This window comes from Schistocerca serialis, chromosome 3 (assembly GCF_023864345.2).
Source record: "Schistocerca serialis cubense isolate TAMUIC-IGC-003099 chromosome 3, iqSchSeri2.2, whole genome shotgun sequence".
Classification (NCBI taxonomy): domain Eukaryota; kingdom Metazoa; phylum Arthropoda; class Insecta; order Orthoptera; family Acrididae; genus Schistocerca; species Schistocerca serialis.
In genome coordinates, this window is record NC_064640.1 from 642,483,169 (window position 1) to 642,502,865 (window position 19,697).

The 19,697-nt window shown below is 39.7% G+C and overlaps 1 protein-coding gene across 3 annotated transcripts in view; it reads left to right on the forward strand.

The window, feature by feature from the left end:
* Nucleotides 1-19,697, forward strand: part of LOC126470526 (serine/arginine repetitive matrix protein 2) — a 293,467-nt gene that overhangs the window by 95,790 nt on the left and 177,980 nt on the right. For all 3 annotated transcript variants that reach the window (XR_007586229.1, XR_007586230.1, XM_050098445.1), the window contains 4 exons: nucleotides 5,245-5,454; nucleotides 8,408-8,718; nucleotides 9,941-15,870; nucleotides 19,363-19,460. Coding sequence is in view for 1 of the 3 variants with exons in the window: in XM_050098445.1 (XP_049954402.1) it covers nucleotides 5,245-5,454; nucleotides 8,408-8,718; nucleotides 9,941-15,870; nucleotides 19,363-19,460 (6,549 nt within the window). In the remaining 2 variants the exon portion in view is untranslated. The remainder of the gene's footprint in view (nucleotides 1-5,244; nucleotides 5,455-8,407; nucleotides 8,719-9,940; nucleotides 15,871-19,362; nucleotides 19,461-19,697) is intronic.

Consider the following 19,697-nt stretch of genomic DNA (forward strand, 5'->3'; position numbering starts at 1 on the left):
ATCACCAATCCATTTTGGTGTTCTGAGGATCATAATTAAATTCTGTAATGGAGCAGAATTAGTAACTATTCATTTCAAAATAATAAAAGAAAACAATGAGCAACCCACAACATAAAGCATTTGATAACAGCTACCGCACAATTGCTTGTGGGAATTAGCATTGTTGTGAATGAGGTCTCTACTGGTATTTGACACAACCACAGTTCAAAACACCTGCAGCCTAAATCTGTCCCGTAAAAGTTTACATCTTATTCTAACTCCTGAGCTTCAGTTAACAGACAAATTTGCTGCTAGGTTCCATGGCCAAGTCCTGCGTTGCATTACGCGGAATCTATCTTATACAGACCTTTCAACTGTCCTCTGTTGACTTGGTGGCAGAGTATTGAGTGCACTGATAATATCATTGCATTTGTGCACTTTATATTTTGCGAACATTTTCTTATGCACTTTATCTTTCCAAATTGGTTTTGCCAGATGATGTGCTGTACCGGTAATCAAAAAATTGGAATATTTTTTATACTTCTATACAGAAAATAAAGCTATTTAAAACTATCTTTGGTAAAATGTATCAACTGGTTACAACTCAATATGAAATAACAATTAAAAGATAATTTTGCATTTTGAAACAGAATTCACATTTATTGCAAATGCGAATTTTTCAGGTCCTCACTAATCAGTAATATAGATATCAGCACCTTAAATACATGAATCTTTCTACAGTTGAGAGATCTTCAAAGGACAATTGAAAAAAGTGTGATGGAACAGCTCACCATCTCAGCATCGTCGACAGGACTGACTGCGGACCTTTGGTACAGAGCTGAGCGGAGGGTCTGAATCAGAGGCTGAGACAGTTCTGCGACCATGTGGGCTGCAGATTCCTCGACTTGCGCCATAGGGTGGTGGGGTTTCGGGTTCTGCTGGATAGGTCAGCAGTCCACTACACACAGCAGGCAGCTACATGGGTAGCAGGGGTTGTGTGGCGTGGACTGGGCGGTTTTTTAGGTTAGATGGCCTCGGGCAAGTACAGAAAGGGCAACAGCCTCAAAGGGTGCGAGGCAAAGTCAGGACATGCGGGGACCAAGCAGCAATCAATATTGTAATTGTAAACTGTCAAAGCTGCGTTGGGTAAAGTACCGGAACTTCAAGCGCTGATAGAAAGCACCGAAGCTGAAATTGTTATAGGTACGGAAAGCTGGCTGTAGCCAGAGATAAATTCTGCCAAAATTTTTACAAGGGCACAGACAGTGTTTAGATAGGATAGATTGCATGCAACCAGTGGTGGCGTGTTTATCCTGTGGTGAAATAGAAGTGGATAGTACCTGTAAATTATTATGGGTGGAGGTTATACTCAACAACCGAACTAGGTTAATAATTGGCTTCTTTTATCGACCTCCCGACTCAGCAGCATTAGTGGCAGAACAACTGAGAGAAAATCTGGAATACATTTCACATAAATTTCTTTAGCATGTTATAGTCTTAGGTGGAGATTTCAATTTACCAGATATAGACTGGGACACTCAATTGGTTAGGACGGGTGGTAGGGACAGAGCATAGCATCGAGTGACATTATACTGAGTGCACTATCCGAAAATTACCTCGAGCAATTAAACAGAGAACTGACTTGTGGAGATAACATCTTGGACCTACTGATAACAAACAGACCCGAACTTTTCAACTCTGTAAGCGCAGAACAGGGAATCAGTGATCATAAGGCTGTTGCAGCATCCCTGAATATGGAAGTGTTTATGGAAAAAGTTCAAGGCAATCGTAAATTGCGTTTTAGACAGGTACGTGCCGAGTAAAACTGTGAGGGATGGGAAAAACCCACCGTGGCTCAACAACAAAGTTAGGAAACTACTGTGAAAGCAAAGAGAGCTTCACTGCAAATTTAAACGCAGCCAAAACCTCTCAGACAAACAGAAGCTAAACGATGTCAAAGTTAGCGTAAGGAGGGCTATGCGTGAAGCGTTCAGTGAATTCGAAAGTAAAATTCTATGTACCGACTTGACAGAAAATCCTAAAAAGTTCTGGTCTTGCGTTAAATCAGTAAGTGGCTCGAAACAGCATATCCAGACACTCCGGGATGATGATGGCATTGAAACAGAGGATGACACGCGTAAAGCTGAAATACTAAACACCTTTTTCCAAAGCTGTTTCATAGAGGAAGACCACACTCCAGTTCCTTCTCTAAATCCTCGCCCGGGCGAAAAAATGGCTGACATCAAAATAAATGTCCAAGGAATAGAAAAGCAACTGAAATCACTCAACAGAGTAAAGTACACTGGACCTGATGGGATACCAATTCGATTCTACACAGAGTACGCGAAAGAACTTGCCCCCCCTTCTAAAAGCCGTGTACCGCAAGTCTCTAGAGGAACAGAAGGTTCCAAATGATTGGAAAAGAGCACAGGTAGTTCCAGTTTTCAAGAAGGGTCGTCGAGCATATGCACAAAACCATAGGCCAATATCTGTGACATTGACCTGTTGTAGAATTTTAGAACGTGTTTTTGCTCACGTATCATGTCATTCCTGGAAACCCAGAATCTACTCTGTAGGAATCATCATAGATTCCGGAAACAGCGATCGTGTGAGACCCAACTCGCTTTATTTGTTCATGATACCCAGAAAATATTAGATACAGGCTCCCAGGTAGATGCCATTTTCCTTGACTTCCAGAAAGCTTTCGATACAGTTCCGCACTGTCGCCTGATAAACAAAGTAAGAGCCTACGGAATATCAGACCAGCTGTGTGGCTGGATTGAATAATTTTTAGCAAACAGAACACAGCATGTTGTTATCAATGGAGAGACGTCTACAGTCATTAAAAGTAATCTCTGGCGTGCCACAGGGGAGTGTTATGGGACCATTACTTTTCACAATATATATAAATGACCTAGTAGATAGTGTCGGAAGTTCCATGTGGCTTTTCGCTGATGATGCTGTAGTATACAGAGAAGTTGCAGCATTATAAAATTGCAGTGAAATGCAGCAAGATCTGCAGCGGACAGGCACTTGCTGCAGGGAGTGGCAGCTGACCCTTAGCGTAGACAAATGTAATGTATTGCGAATACATAGAAAGAAGGATCCTTTATTGTATGATTATATGATAGCGGAACAAACACTGGTAGTAGTTACTTCTGTAAAATATGTGGGAGTATGCGTACAGAACGATTTGAAGTGGAATGATCATATAAAATTAAATGTTGGTAAGGCGGGTGCTAGGTTGCGATTCATTGGGAGAGTCCTTAGAAAATGTAGTCCATTAACAAAGGAGGTGGCTTACAAAACACTCGTTCGACCTATACTTGAGTATTGCTCATCAGTGTGGGATCCGTACCATGTCAGGTTGACAGAGGAGATAGAGAACATCCAAAGAAGAACGGCGCGTTTCGTCACAGGATTATTTGGTAAGCGTGATAGCGTTACGGAGATGCTTAGCAAACTCGAGTGGCAGACTCTGCAAGAGAGGTGCTCTGCATCATGGTGTAGCTTGCTGTCCAGGTTTCGAGAGGGTGCGTTTCTGGGTGAGGTATCAAATATATTGCTTCCCCCTACGTATACCTCCCGAGGAGATCATGAATGTAAAATTAGAGAGATTTGAGCGTGCACGGAGGCTTTCCAGCAGTCGTTCTTCCCGCGAACCATACACAACTGAAACAGGAAAGGAAGGTAATGACAGTGGCACGGAAAGTGCCCTCCGCCATACACCGTTGGGTGGCTTGCGGAGTATAAATGTAGGTGTAGATGAAGATAAATGAATATGAAAGAGAAAATACAGTAATTAAGGATGTATATTGCTGTGTGTTGAGACTAGAATATTATTTATTGATGAAAAAAGGCGCTGTACGACAGACAGCCATGCACAAATGGCAGATTGATTAACTTTCAGAGTCCTCCTTCAAAGTTCAGGTGCATGTGTTCACCCCCACCTACCACCCACTAGTCCATCATCCTCCTCCTCCCCCTCCTCCTCCCCCCACCCATTTTTCCATATGCTAAGCAATTTATCATGTGTACTCTATGCCTGTCTGCTGGTCAATGTCTTTTCTGATGATTAGTCATTTATCCTCAAGAATATATTTGATCCTGAATTTTCTATTGACTGACTTTATGAAAACAAAATGGGAAGTTATACATACAACAAAAAATTGTCTTTGTTACATGAGACAATTTGATTGGCTGTAACAGGAAGCAGGCAGGGTGAATTTGGGTCAAAGACTGGAGATCATTATATGTTCGGAAGTTTAAAGAATGCATCAATCAGTCAAATTATAAAGTTAAGTAAAAACTCCATAAGTTAAAGCAGCTCAGAATTAATTTAGATAATTTTTCTTCGTTAATTTGTGATACTCTTGCCACTGGAAGACACTGGTATTTTTTAAAACTTACTCAGGCATCTGCAGTAGACTGATTGATAGTGCTGTGTGACCTGTGTATAATGCACTAACCACAAGGATGTTGTTTTCTAGTTTCTGTAACATTTCTGTAGTCTTTTTGCTGAGTATCCTTTCCAGTGGTACAAAATTTGTACGATGCCTTTAGGCAAAATCCTTCATTTTTAATATCTCGGCAGTGTGCGGGAAAAAAGAGCTAAAAACGTGTAATATTGATAGAAACATGAATTGGGTGATTAATTGAAATTAAGGAATTATGCTATTTATATTAAGAATTCTGTATATAATTCATTGACTTCATCAGCAAAACAACATTTTCATGTCAGATAAATGGATGAATTCATTATGTTGATTATGCTGACTGTATTTATTGTTATTGTTCCTGCCTTTCTCTCCAAAGTGTCGGAAAGTTATCTCATTAGTTCTTTGATGTTTTAATGACAACCATAGAACATCTGTTCTTTTATCTTGTGCTTTACTAAAGAAAATTTTGCCTTCTCCTTTATAGGTGTTAAGTAAATGTTTGATAATTTATGTTTTTATATATTTATAGTGCTATGTATCGAAACATTAATGCTCTAAACTGTACTCCGTTTAAGAGTTTTGCACATTTTTGTGGTTGAACAGACCTTATGCTGGATCTGTTTGGAAAAGACATTATTTTTCAGTAGTAGTCTAGTAATACTTCAATGTAGTTTCACCATAACCTATTGTACTATTTACAGTGATGGTAGATACGTAGTTCTTTTCCAACATTCAATTATCTGTTATAGAATTACTTTCATTCTTGTCAGATAAAAGTCTTGAAGTCTGTAGATAAATTTACTATTTAAGTGATTTTACATTACAGGTTGAAGAAATTGTAAGCGTATCTTCTGATGATGAATTAGAGCTTGAAGTTGTTACTAGAAGTGGAAGAAGAGTTAGAAGACCTTCAGTTTCATCAAATTCTGACAGTGCCAGGACACATCAGAAAACACCTGCTAAAAATGGACCAGCTGAACAAACAAGTACTGCGAGAAAGAAAGTGACGAGACGGGCACCCTCACCCCGTGGAGAGGTAGGTTAAACTGCTTAGAGATAAAATGAAACAAACGTTCATGCAGTGTAGTGTCAGAATAAATTTGATTTGCTTTGTTATTTTTATTAATTGGGTGTTAAAAACTGGTTTTATATGGGTCTAATGTACAAGTTAATAAAGAGATTACACTGAAGTTTTTGAGAAAGTTAGGCAAATCACATCTTTTCTGATCGCCTATCGTATCTTCTATGTAGTGCTCTCCTTCAGCTTGTACTCACTACTGTGTGTTGTGTCTCCTATTGCTTGAATGTCCAGAATGTACCTATTTGGAATGGCTGTTCAGAGATGGTTCATAGTTGCACATATCCACTTCTGGAGGCACACAATTATGCTCAAGATGGTTTCTTACACTTTTAGGAAGAGAAAATCATAGTTAAGTTACCCTATAATGCCATATGATGGATACTGATGCGTATCTGTGACTACTCCAGTATATCCTGAACCCTTTAACTGCTCTGGATGTGTTAACGTTCACCCCTTTGTACCTGTCCCTGTGTGTTCTGAACGTGTTAACACGTGCCACCAGTCCTTCTACCTGGTACTTTAACATGTTCAGAGCACACAGGGACAGGTACAAAGGGCCGCACGTTAACATGTCCAGAGCAGTTAAAGGGTTAAATTGAGGTGACTACATGAAGAGAGCAGCTGTCATTGTGGTGTAAGACACATTGCAGATCATGACTCCTCTATTCTTTAGCAAAGCTTAGAAAATCAGTCTCCAGTGTACCAATGTAGTGATAAAAGCTTCCTCCATCTGGTGTATGTTTCCTTGTTTTCTTGACTTTCATTATATAACAATCATTTGTGGAATTTCAGCAATATGATTGCCACTTTGCCTCTGGATCCAAATGGTACAGTCACAATTTATCAGCAGTTACAATCTTGAATATCAAATTTTACATACCCAAGTGAAGCCTAGGAAGCATTTGTTGAGATAACTACACATGCTGGGACCTCTGTTCTGTGGCCAAATAGATGATATTCAGTGACTGTAAACTCCACTGGCATGAAGGCAGTGGATGACAACGGAACAAGTCCTTCAGGTGCAGTGGATGTATTAGTTGTTGCTGCAAGTTCTCTCTTTATGTAAACCTTTAAGTAGGCATGGCAGACTCATCCATCTGTGATGTGATATGATATATCCACCTGCAGAATTCAGTGACTTGTAATTTGTAGGATTGACAAGTTACAGTCCACCTGATGTTATGAAGCTGGCAGCTGCTTACTCCGCTGTATGATAACCTTTATCAGTTGAGCTGCTGTGTTCTCTGATAGTTATAAAATTTTTGTTTGTACTGCTGCTTTACCAAGGACAATGAGGAAAATGGCGATATGGAGGTGTGGAGTACACACAAGAAGAGGCCTTCAAAGAAATATATCTTGCTGATGTTTAGAATGTGAAGTTCCTTTATGTGCAGCACCCTGTTATAAAATAGTTAACACAGAAAACAAACTGTAGTTTTGCAAAAAAAAAAAAAAAAAAAAATGCCATTTGCTTATGTAATACATTCTATATTTCACAATGCCAAAGGCAAAAAGATTGGGATGGGTCCAAGGAGATCTTAAAGAAATTGGTGGGGGTCTATATGATCTTAACCCATTTGAGTCAGCACCCCCGAATCTCCCTTATAAACTGGTGTAGCCAGTGCCTGAGTAGTAATTGGGCATGGTCTCGAAAGAGTTAACGTTCTTACAAAGTAAATCATTCACAAGAACAGAATCACCTTCATCATTATTGTCAGAATCACATGAAAAACACTGCCATTCGCCACTTCTTTTGGGTGTAATAATGTAACTGTTACTGGAATAGTCCTCCAAACCATTAAAACATTCACTCACACAGTCACCTGGATCTCCATTCTTACTTGGAACATCTGAATAATCTTTGTCCAAAACCTTGAAAAGTATTTAATATTCATTCAGTTCCTTCCATTTCCTGAGTAAGATGATCTCCAAAAGCAGGAGGAACTTTGAAATATCAAAAGACTATCAGTATGCTAAATAATCAACTAATAAATTCAACACTTGGTTTTGATACATTGACTGCTGGTGTAAACATCTAAGTAGATGAAGTAGTTAAAACACATCCCAGCAGATGGCATCTACAGATAGCATGTTGAAAACCCAAGTTATCTCAATATCCATACATAACAGATGACACATGAAATAGGAGTAAACTTGAGTCCTGTCCGCAATGTGGTAATTTTGGTTCATAAATTAAAACCCACAAAGAAATGTTTCCACAAGTGAGGAAGGTACACGGTGCAACTACACCAGCTTGTGCATTTAGTTCATAATAAAGAGATGGAAGCAGTTCATGTGTGATGTGAATCCTTCGGGAAGTTTGGCAGGTTGTGTCAAACATATTGCCCAAATAGATGTGCCCTGGTCTAGATAATGAAAAATTAGCCATAATTAAAAAAGGTGATCATTATTTGTAGACATATTTAGGTAGTTAATAAACTAACTAATAAGAAATTTACCATCTTATCTGTGACTTTGAAGAGGAATTAAATATCTGGTCCTTCTCTTTCTTACCTTTCACCTGCTTGTTTTTCCTTTTCTCTGTTTTGCTTCAGTCTACAAGAAAACTGCCTGATGATTTAACTTTTAAAGTATTTTAAATGTTGTTGTTATGATTTCTGCTTATTTCCTCATATTATTTTCATAATAAAACATATTTAAATACTTTTAGCATGACTGAAATTACTGAAATAATTTATGCAACTCATGTAATCAGTAACATTGTAGCTCACTTCTTACTTTTTAAACTGAGCAGGTTTCATTTTCACTCTAGTAATTAGGATGATACTTGACTTTTAAGTGTCTTCCATTTGGCATGTACTGAAAAGAGATTGAAACAAATGTAATTGTATATAAAACTGTGGCTAAGGGAAGACATTGTAAAACATTGTAATTTTTGTTTTTTCAGCAGCCATTTTTTCGTACACAACGGCGGCGGCGGCGGCGGCGGCGACAGCGGCAGAGACAGCGGAATACTTCCGAAAGCTCTGCACAGACTGCGGAGGATAGTGAAGAAGAAGATGATGATTCGACTGTAAGAAAATCTGGACGATCCCGTTTAGCAGAAAATCTGGGACTGGTTCCATGCCGTCGATCACAGAGTTCTAGTACTGCACATGCCCCAGTGCCAGCTTCCAGTCTCAATCGGCAACGGGTATCAGCTGGTATTCCTACGTTGAACCTGTTTGGAAATGATAGTCTCGACTACTTTTCTGATGGGTATGAGTCTTTGCTAGTGCTAATTGATGTTTAAACCTGTTGTGAATGTGCGTGAGAGAGAGAGATAGAGAGAGAGAGAGAGGAGGGGGGTATTTGTTTTTAGTCTGTGCTGGAAGTAATTGCTAGGAAACTTGGGTACCTTACATGCATCTTCTGTGTATCCAAGAAGTGAGCCATTATTGAACTAAATATGTATGGTGTGGCTCACTGATAAGCCATGGCATATTATATAATTTTTTGTACTTAATCAGGTGGTGTAATGATTTATTGTTTCTGTGGTAAATGATGGATCAAAACTAAATCTACCTTTTTGTGGTAGTCACCTGTTGGTCACAGAAGGATTTCAGTAATTTTAGGATGTGTGGAGTATAGATGTCTGAAGTGAAGTGAGGTCCTGACTTAAGGTGTCCCGGCCATCCTGTACACTCTGTGCAATACTGAATTTTTATATTTTATAATATTCTCTCTGTTACTGAGAGGAAAAAGCATAATGAAGAAAATACGTTCTTAGACATACTCTCTTGGCCCCACAAACTGCAGTCAGTTTTTGTTGCCATCAGGAAGAAACTAATAAAGAAAAAGGGTAATATTACAAAAGAGGATTCCAGCCAGCAGTCTTTAAGTCTCACTTTCAGAATAAAAAAAAATTACCTGGCCACTATTCTCATTTTTGCTGTGTGTTTTGAAACATTCATCACATCATAAGTTCATACGGTGATCAGATTATTCATTCATCTTTCAGTTTTGGTTTGTTACTGGTAAGACATCAAATTTCTTCACTTCAAGTCAAATTAGTAAACTATAGTTATTATTTTTGCATAATTTAAAAACATTTTAGTACATTATTTTACATGGTTTTTGCAATATGAAGGGCATGCCCATTTGCATGCATTTGGCCGTTTTGGCTCTTGCAGCAATATTGAATTTTGTTCTGTGGTATCTTTTATTCACCTCAACAATATTTCCAGAAATCACCTTATTAGCAACAATAAATACAACACCTAAAAGACAGTGTGAAAAATGGTGAAATGGTGTGGTTTGCATAGTAGTAGTAGTTTCAGTTTTCAGTATTTTTGTAAAAATTTCTTAATGGAGGTACATTATTTGTGGTGATGTGTAATATGGATACACCCAAATTTGATGACATGCACACATTTTTTGCTGTTACATTGTCCAATGTTGCTCTGCCTGTTATTATATAAGAGTTCTGTGTTAATTACAGGTCAGACGGTGAAAATGGAAATGAAGGTGGTGGCACTAGTATGTTGTGCCACCGATCTAGGTCGTCACCAACAACAGCAAGACGTTTGGCTGCAAGAAAACTGTCTCAAAGCTTGATGAGCAGCACACCAAGGCCTCATGTTAATTCGAATCCTCGGCCAAGCACCTCACGTGACACTACTTCAAATAGCCGCCACAATCTCCTGGACTCCATAATGGAAAGCCAAGGCCTATGGCATTCAAGGAATACGACCATGTCTCTTAGGAGAGATGGTACAATTACTATTAAAAAGGCATCCAAAGTGGAGAGGCCAAGTAAGGCAATGTCTGGTAGTGATGATGGACAAAGCATTTCTAGGTTTACAGAATCCTCAGATGGATATCGGGATAGGATACAACATGACAGTAATCCACAAGAATTGCCCTCCCATATTTTCAATCAAAGGGATGCAATTAGTGTTGTCCCTGTTGCAGATAGTGGTCCTAACATTTTTACCAGCCATGCTGGTAGTAGTGGATCTTCGAACAATGTGGGTCAACAAACATCTGTAAATAGCAGATTTCCATGGGAGTCCCATACAAGTAACCGAGTAAATGTTACAGACAACCAGACAAGAGTTTCTCAAGTTCCACTCTATCCTGGTAACTCCAACTCAAGATCTCCTGGATCATCTGGATCATATCATCATAATAAGGACAGTCAGTATGAAAGGACATCAACTTCATCATACCAGTATAGTGGACATATGTACTCAGGTACCCATCTTTCTGGATTTGATAGTGATAGAGGTCATTTGGGATATACAGGCTACTTGGGTCCAGAGAACAGTTCTACCACATCAGATTTACCAAATCCTGGTAGGTTCAATTTATTACCACAATTTCCAGTAAGGCGAACACATCCTCATCCTTCCACATCCCTCAGTGCTAGCAGCACCGATGAAAGGCAACTCGAAGAGAGTGACTTTCTTGATGACCAAGATATCTCAAGTGGAAAGTCATCAAATGAGAGAGACACTAAGAAAAATACTTACCGGAAAGCTACAGAAGATGACGACTTAGATATTTATAGTGACATTGAAGTATCCAGTGCTGGTGGACAAAATTGTGCTTCTGAGCATGAAGATAATGAACGTAATTTTGATGTTCTTCCTCCACCCCCAGAACCTTCAGCTTTACTTATAGGGCTTGGTGAACAAGATTCTAGTGATAGTGAAACAAATGATTCTTTAGTAATAGATATTCGTCCCAATCCAGATGACCATACACATAAGGATAATGTTACCAAATCACCAGATGAGTCCGAAAAGTATGATCCAGCTGTTCCATGTGATGATAGTGATGATGATGATGATGAGCCACTTGTATCTCAGAATCTGCATAAAGAAGACATTCCACTCCCACCATGCCCTCCTTCATCGGAGAAGGTAGATATGAGTACTTCAAATGCAAGTTACTTGCAGTCACCAACCTATGGTGAGCTGAGCAAACAGTGTTCTGTTCATGTTACTGAAGCTGTAACAGAAGCAGTGAAGGAGGTGATCAACAGTACTCTTCAGAGCTCTTCAGCATCCATTAACAAGGCTCTGGCATCTGGTGATGAAGACGATGATGAGGGAGAATGTCCCAATTTCTCTATCTACTCAGCTGACAGTATGGACATAGCCCGGAAAGCAACTGAAATACCGGAAGAGAATACAGGTGCTTTAGATAAGAGTGATCCTGTCACTGTCATGACAGATGAAGACAAAGCAGAGGTTGAAAAGTGTGAGGCAAAATCTGATATTCTGGAGATGCCGATTGAATCGAGTAGTGACCATAACAACCAAGAGAGCAGAGATAATGATGAACAGATGGAAGAGTCAGGATCAATTTCAGAAGTGCAACATGAACCATTAGAAAATAATGATGATATGATTGAACGTTTGTCAAAAACTCTTCAGTGCAGCAGCCGCAGCAGCAGTAGTTGTAGCAGTAGCAGCAGTAGCTGTTGTAGCAGCAGTAGTAGCAGCAGTGGTAGTAGTTCCAGCAGTAGTACTGACGGTAGTTCTATTAGCCAAAACACTAGTTGTGAAGAACCAAGCAAAGTTGTCACATCCGAAGAGAAAGACACTACTGCTATAGCTGTTGAACAAATAGCTGACCAAATGAGTAATCTCAGTGCCGTTCATCCTGTTACGTCAAGTGCCTCTGAAAACCACGAAAAAAGTGCAATCAGAGATGAGAATGATCCAAAAAACAATGAAGATGTGATACTAGATGTGTCCGGAGAGACAGAAAATCTAGTGGAAGGAGCTGCTTCTGCAGTATCTGCAGTGTCACCAAATAATGCAACAGGTTCACAAAATAAGACTGCATTGCCACTAAGTAACACAGCGTCATCACTGAATAGTAGTCTCCCTGCTGCAACTCCAGTTGGACTGGAAGGTCTGGACACTGAAACAATATCAGAAACTGAGGAAGCAATAAATTTTGATGATGATATGAGTCATGATGAAACTAGTTTTTTGAGTGAAGAAGATGGTGAAATTTCCCCTCAAAAGAAAAGAAAGAAAGCTACTGATGAAGTGAAAGATAGCAGCAAAGCTGACAACGATGTGTCTGCTGAGAAACCACAGCTTGAAAAAGACCTGTCTCCTGCTGAAACAGTGGACTATGAGGAGGGTGAAATAGTAGATGAGCGTCCAAGACTGACTGATGTCACTCAGAAAGATAAAATTTTAGACAAAGATAAAAGACTTGAAAGTAATGAAATAAGATCTGCAGATGAAGCAGAAATGAGTGAGTCTTCTGTACACGCAGGAATTGAAGAAGAGAAGAAGAAAAAGAAAAAGAAATCTATGGACAGAGACAGGGACAGGGCAGATTTGAGTGTAAATGATGATGATGAAACAGTAAAGGGAAAAGGCAGTACATTAGATGACTCTATATCATGGAAGAAACCATCTAAAGGAACTAAGGAAAGAAACTATAGAGATAGCAAGAGTATCAAACCAACAGAGAAAAGTAAGGATGGAAGCAGAAAGGAAAATGAAGATAAAGAATTACCTAAAAAAGAGAAGAAAAAGAAGGAGAAAAGAAAAGACATGGAAAGATATGATGTCAGAAAAATAGTGAGTGATAAAAAGAGAAAGCGGAAAGATGAATTTGGCCGTGATCTCTCACGGGATCGTTCATATAGTAGGTCACGGTCACGTTCCAAATCACGTGGTAAGTCTCGTGACAGATCAGTATCTTTGTCAAGATCAAAGACTAATCGTGCGAAAGGCCGCTCGTCACCAAGGAGGTCAAGACACCGATCCCGCAGTCGTTCTCGTAGCAGGTCATATAGATCGAGAAGTAGATCAAAAAATAAATCTATATCAAAATTAAAAGATAGGAATCGAAAGAGCCGTTCAAAAGAAAGACAGAGAAAGGCGAGTCGAGATCGCTCCAGGAGCAGAAACAGAAGAAGTCGATCAAGATCAGGCAGCAGGCTCAGAAATAGATCAAGAAGCAGATCCATCCACAAGTCAAGGGAAGGTAAAGACAGATCTAGAGCAGCTACCAGACAAAAAAGACCTCCAAAGAATCGTCGATCGTGGTCACGCACATGGACATCATCGTGGTCTCGATCAAGATCACGATCTGTTTCCTGCTCATCTTATTCCCGATCTCCTTCGCCATCAGCAAGACGGTACAATCGATCTTACTCAAGGTCTTTCTCGAGATCTTGGTCTAGAGAACGACACGAAAGAGTTCCATTGCTTGAAAAAAAGACCAACCCTGTTGCAAAGCCACCAAAAAAACTCACTGTTATAGTAAACAATAGCAAGGAGGATAGTGATAGGCAACGAAAGAAAGATAAAAAGAAGAAGGACTCGAGAAAATCCAAAGACCAGTCAGGAGCAGAGAAGCGCAAGAAGCGGAAAGAGAGATCTCCATTGCCATCCAAAGAAGTTTTCACTTCTGGTGACAATATTCTAGTTAGCGTGAATTTCAACAAATCAAATAAAGGACCCGGTGCAAAAGATGCTGCTGTCGCTGCAGCTGCAGCTGTTACATCAGCGTCTATATGTGCCTTGCCTAAAGATTCATCTAAGCGAAAACAAAGAGAAGATACATTTGATGTAGGTAGGCAAACAACTAAAAAATCCAGGAAAGATAAAAGTGGGAAAGAAAAGACATCCAAAGCCTTAAATAATGCAGCAAATACTGATAAAACTCTGAACAGAAGATCCAAAAAGGGAGCAAAGGGGGACAAGAGATTGGCTGCATTACTTAGGCAAAAACCAGTTGCAATAATTGATTTAGATCAATCACCATTTCGTGAACAAACCCCTTCACCCAGAGATCTCATAGTTCTGAGTGACAGTGATGATGCACAACGAGATAAAGAAACTGAAATGGAAGATGGAATTATGACCAGGATGATGCACCAGGAAATACTCAGTCCACAAAACTCTCTCAAAATGTCTGCAACAGCACGAACTCCTGAATCTCAGTCACCAGTTATGAGTTCTGTTGGTAACTACCTGAATACTAGTACAGGTCCTAAGACACCGCCTGAACCGCAAATAAAGTTTTCAATAGCTGCAAAACCTCAACTGCGCTCAATTAGTAATCCGTTAAGAGAAGAGGATGATGATTTAATGGCTGAGGACACTGTACTGGATGAATCCGATAGACAGATGGATGAGGACCTCGACAGGGACATAATGCATAAAGGTCCCAATACACCACCTGAACCACGAGGACCAACAACTCCATGTTCTCCACCTATTTCACCTGATGCTTATGATCCATTTGATCCCACAAAATCAGGTACACCGTCACCTGTAAGAGAAGAAGTACATATTGATGAACTCCAAAGTCCAAGTGGTACACCATGTGAAGAAGTGATGCAGCATTCTGTAGGTGTGACTGATTCCCCTATTCAAAGTGACCCAGATGATACAGCAAAGAAAACTTTAGAAATGTCATCAGAGATTCCACTAATACAGTCTTCTGACAATTTGCGGGATGATGTGACTCTTTCTCCAGATAGAACAAAATCTCTAACCATGATTGAAAGTATGTTAGGGAGCTCACCATCAAATATTGATGAATCTGTTGTTGGAGCATCACAGCATCAGTTGCAAGTGGAAGTTTCTCCTTCAGAGCCAGGCGAAAAGTCAAGTACCTTGTCTGTTACAATGATAGTGCCTATGAACTCTGACATTACCCCATTATCACCAGAAATAAAAATTATTCCAATGACAGTTCAGCAACAGAAGCTTCTCAAACAGAATATAGTGCAGCAGCCTGTCACATCTACACCTACACATTGTAGCACACCAAGTAATTATTCAAACCTACCCAGTAGTATTGCCAGTACTCCAATTTCACCTTTAACAAGTACACCTGTGAGCCGATCAAATGTCTTTAGCACTCCAATTACCATTACAGTTCCTCAGCTATCATCTCATCACCTTCCACACCACCTCCCAAGCTCTCCTGTTGTGTCTCAGCAGAGAACAGTAGGTATCAAAACTGTTCCAGAGAAAGTGACAGCTATTTCGTACGTGAAAAGTGTGCCACAAAGGCCAACAGGACAACAGAATGGTGATCAGAAGGAACAGATACAAGATACATCTACAGAAGTTGTTGATATGGACCTTGATTCACCATATTCACCAGGGTCCAGTGAGGGCGATGACTTGTTTGAACCGCCGTCGGAGACTGTAAAACCGACTGCAGCATATCCACCCATGAATACAAGAGCCTCCCAGACACCACAGAAGAATTTAAGGCAGAGCTTACCAGCAACAGGGAATACTCCAAATAAACCACCAGACAAGTTTGATGCCCTATTTGGCATGTCACCAGCTCGTAACAAAGGTTCTACAAAAATGGGGAAAATTAAGACTCACCATGGAAAAACTGGAAAAATGAAGGGGAAGTTAGGAAAAGGTTAGTATCCTCATTTCTGTATCGTTTTGAAATACTTTGAGTAATGTTTCTGGAGGTGCAACAATGGACCCATGGTTTATTTTGAATTACAGTTAAGTTAAAATCACATACAATTGTGATTGTTGGGTGTGCAGATTTTAAGTATAGGACGCAGTGTAAGTTTCCCTGTAAGTTATGCGCTAGTGATGAAAATGCATTTGCTATTTGAAATGTTTGCATTCAGAACTTCATTAAGTTCACATCCTTTCACTTTCTGAATTAATTCTTTCAATTTTACAGAAATGAGAAATGATCACCTCTAATGGAAATAACGGTTCATTAGCATTTTAGGGGTGTTGTAAGGCTTCGAGTTGTATGCAGTTACCTACAGTATACTATCTCAAATCCACTGTTATATGGGCACAGTGCCAATTGAAAACTGTGTCATCAAAGAATAATGTACTGAAATTGGACATTACATATTGCTCGAAAACCAGTTAAAAGAATTGACTTCATTACAAAAGATGTGGCAATACAAATCAAAAGAAATGACAGATTCTTTCAAAGGATTATCACTAGTGGTTTCCAAACACAATTAAAAACAAAACACAACTCAAATTGTTACAGTTTTTGCTACATTGTTGAAACTATTGACAGATTTCCATGGCTTTTATGAGTCATTGGGGATTGACTGTAGTAACTCATTATCATATTGCTTCCTTCAATTAATCCTTAGCATAGACATTTGTAGATGTTACTTTTACTCTCTGTGCCTTCTTTTCTTGTTTCCAAAGAAGACCATGCAGCTCGATGGGTGCTAAGCCTTTTACGCTTAAAAGAAATAGGTAATATACAAATGTTCCAACACTATCACCGTTTTGGTTACCATTTAGGCTGAGTTCACTGAATATACACATCTGAGAATGATTTGTAATTTCCTGGAGATTATTTTATGTCGTTATAAACAAAAACTTTTGTTATTGGTTTAGTCATATTAATGGTTGCATGTGGCACCTCATTATTTTGTAACAGCCTTGTGATAAATCATTAGTTTAATATACAGGGCAAAGAAAAAATGCCGCACTTGAAGGTTGGCATGTGATTCTTCATCCAGTTTCGAGACATTGTAGGAAAATCAGATCGGGCACATTTTGAAAACACATATATGAAAATGTGGACCTGGCAACACTGTCACATCATGCAGCACATCGGTGTGTAAAGATGAATGTGTATCACCCCACACTACCATACCAGTCATTGTAGCTCATTGAGTAGACTGCTTGGACATCAAACCCTCATCCACCATGGAGCTAGGGTTCGAATCCTCATGAGGTTCCTTTTCTTATTTTTTACAAGTCCATTCCATAGTCCCCATCATTCGTGAGCAGGACATCGTTTTGTCACATGACAGAGGCCTACTACATGACAGTGGGATCCATTAAACTACATGCATATGTCTACTAATCACACAGTGCACAACCAAAATTGGGCCTGTCAGGTTCATGTAGGGCAGATTCCTGATGGAGTGCACAGGTGATGAATACGTGGTTATGCTTTTAGTGCCAGGTGCATCCGACAATCAAGCTGCTGCTCGTGCATATTGTCCATGGTACCCTCAAAGGCACCATCCTGATAAAGTTTTTCATTGCATGGAGCAATGCCAGGTCGTCCAAGGAATAGACGTACTCCACAAACAGAGGACCCCATTCTTGAAACCATTCACTATTCGCCTCGACAAAGTACCCATTATATCGCAGGGCAGTTGCAGATATCTCAGAGATTGGATGTTGAAGTGTTGCATGATAAAGAACTGCATGCATATCATTACACATTAGTTCAACGCCAGTGGCAAGAAGACCACATTCAATGAGTACAGTTTTTCAGATGGCTTTTGCACCAAGTGGAAGATAACAAACATTATACAAACAATGTGATATAGAGTGATGAATCTAGCTTCACTCATGTAGGTATTTTCAACCTTCACAACAGCCATTATTGGTTAGAACATGACCCACAGTACACCATGAATGTGGCATTCAGGCACACTTTGGCATGAACCTGTGGGCTGAAATCAAGGGGGGAATACTTTTTGGCCGTTCGAATGCCCCTCTGTATCTTGTGTATCATTGCAATACTTTGCCTGATGTGTTAGAATACATTCCTTTTGGTATTCGGCAACAGCTTTTGTTTCAGCATGATGGTGCACGCCACGATTTGGAATGAACGTGTGTAAATATTTAAGTGAAGCATTTCCAGAGAAATGGGTTGGTCATGGAGGTCCAATGTTCTGGCCTCTACATGGCTCTGACCTTAATCCACTAGAGTTTTGTTTGTGTGAATACTTACAGGAACAAGTTTATAGTGCTGAGCTAATGGGACAGGTCCAGCACAGTGCAGAGTTCATGCCACCTGTTCTTGGCCATGCTTCATGCAGTTAACAGCGTTGCAGGAGCCTTATTTCTTAAATCACTTTCCATGAAAACTATTGGTGGGACTAGGTATTGCTAGATACACTTTTGCTTTGAATTGTGGTGAGGGATCATGTGCCAACCACCAAATGTGACATTTTTTCTTCAGTGTGTATATCTCCCGTAGGTATTTCTTGTATTGTGTTTGTGATATTAATGCAGGCATTTTTTTCATAATGCAAATATTTTAAGCAGTATTGTTGTACTTAGTTGATAAATATCAGTATTCACCACCCAGTGTCTACGACATGGATAGCGAAAGGAAATATAAGTGTCTCAGATATGAGAAAGAATAGATACTTACCGGAAAGAAATTGAGATGACTAACTTGTAGATGATATTTGAATTAACCACTCTATTTTGAGAACCATGCAGTTTTTCATTATGATGTTGGATAGAATAGAAAGAAAATAAGGAAGGACTAATGTGTTAGAAGTCAGCTGAGACAGGCTGTTCAAACCCTCTCCCATGGGGCTGAAGTTCCTGCCACCTCATCCACAGGCAGGTAAAGGCTGTACAGGCTATCATCTATCAGGTAGCCTTATTTCACCGCAATCTGCCCATGGCCACCTCTGCCTGTAGGCACTTTCGACAGGGTAGTGCAACCATGTAGGTTATGGCCTGGTTTGCCTCATTGCTAGCATATCACCTTTCTGCACACCCCAGGCTACCAGACCTGCAGGTGGCCTGTGGCTGAGCTCTTGAGTCTGAACAACCTGACTTAAGGAATGAGCGAGGTATGTCAACAGAGCAACAAGAGTAATCTACTGGATGTAACTGAAATATAAGAGTGTGCATTATTTCAGCATCAGTGTCAAAATTGGACGAATATGTGTCCTTTTTGTAATTAATGGTGAAGATCTGTAAATGTGCTTCTTGGTCATAAGGTTGGTTGTTGCACCTTTTTGGGTGTAACTAGTAAGCATATGTGTATCAAGTATGTGATAAGTGTATCCAGTATGTGATGAATGTGTATTGTCGCAGTTACATTTTTTACTGTACTGTTTTATGGCATGAACCTAAGTGAAATTATTTTGTGTTACAGGTTCAAAAAAAGAGATACAGATCAAAATGGATGAAGACCAGCTGCAGATTTTAGATGACCTTCCAAGCTCTGCTGTAGAACTTCAAGTAAAAGACAAAGTATGCCTTAGATATGTTAGTTTTATTCGTCTGTGTACTTAGTCTTTCTTTTGAAAATGTTATACTCATTTTTAATAAGGTATAACAAACTTGACTAAGTAGATTTTGGCTTTTTCTACATGGAATATGACAAAGTTGTGTCAGTGTTTTTATCTCTCTCTCTGTCCCTCCCTCGCTCCCCCCCCCCCCCACTCCTTTGTGTGTGTGTGTGTGTGTGTGTGTGTGTGTGTGTGTGTG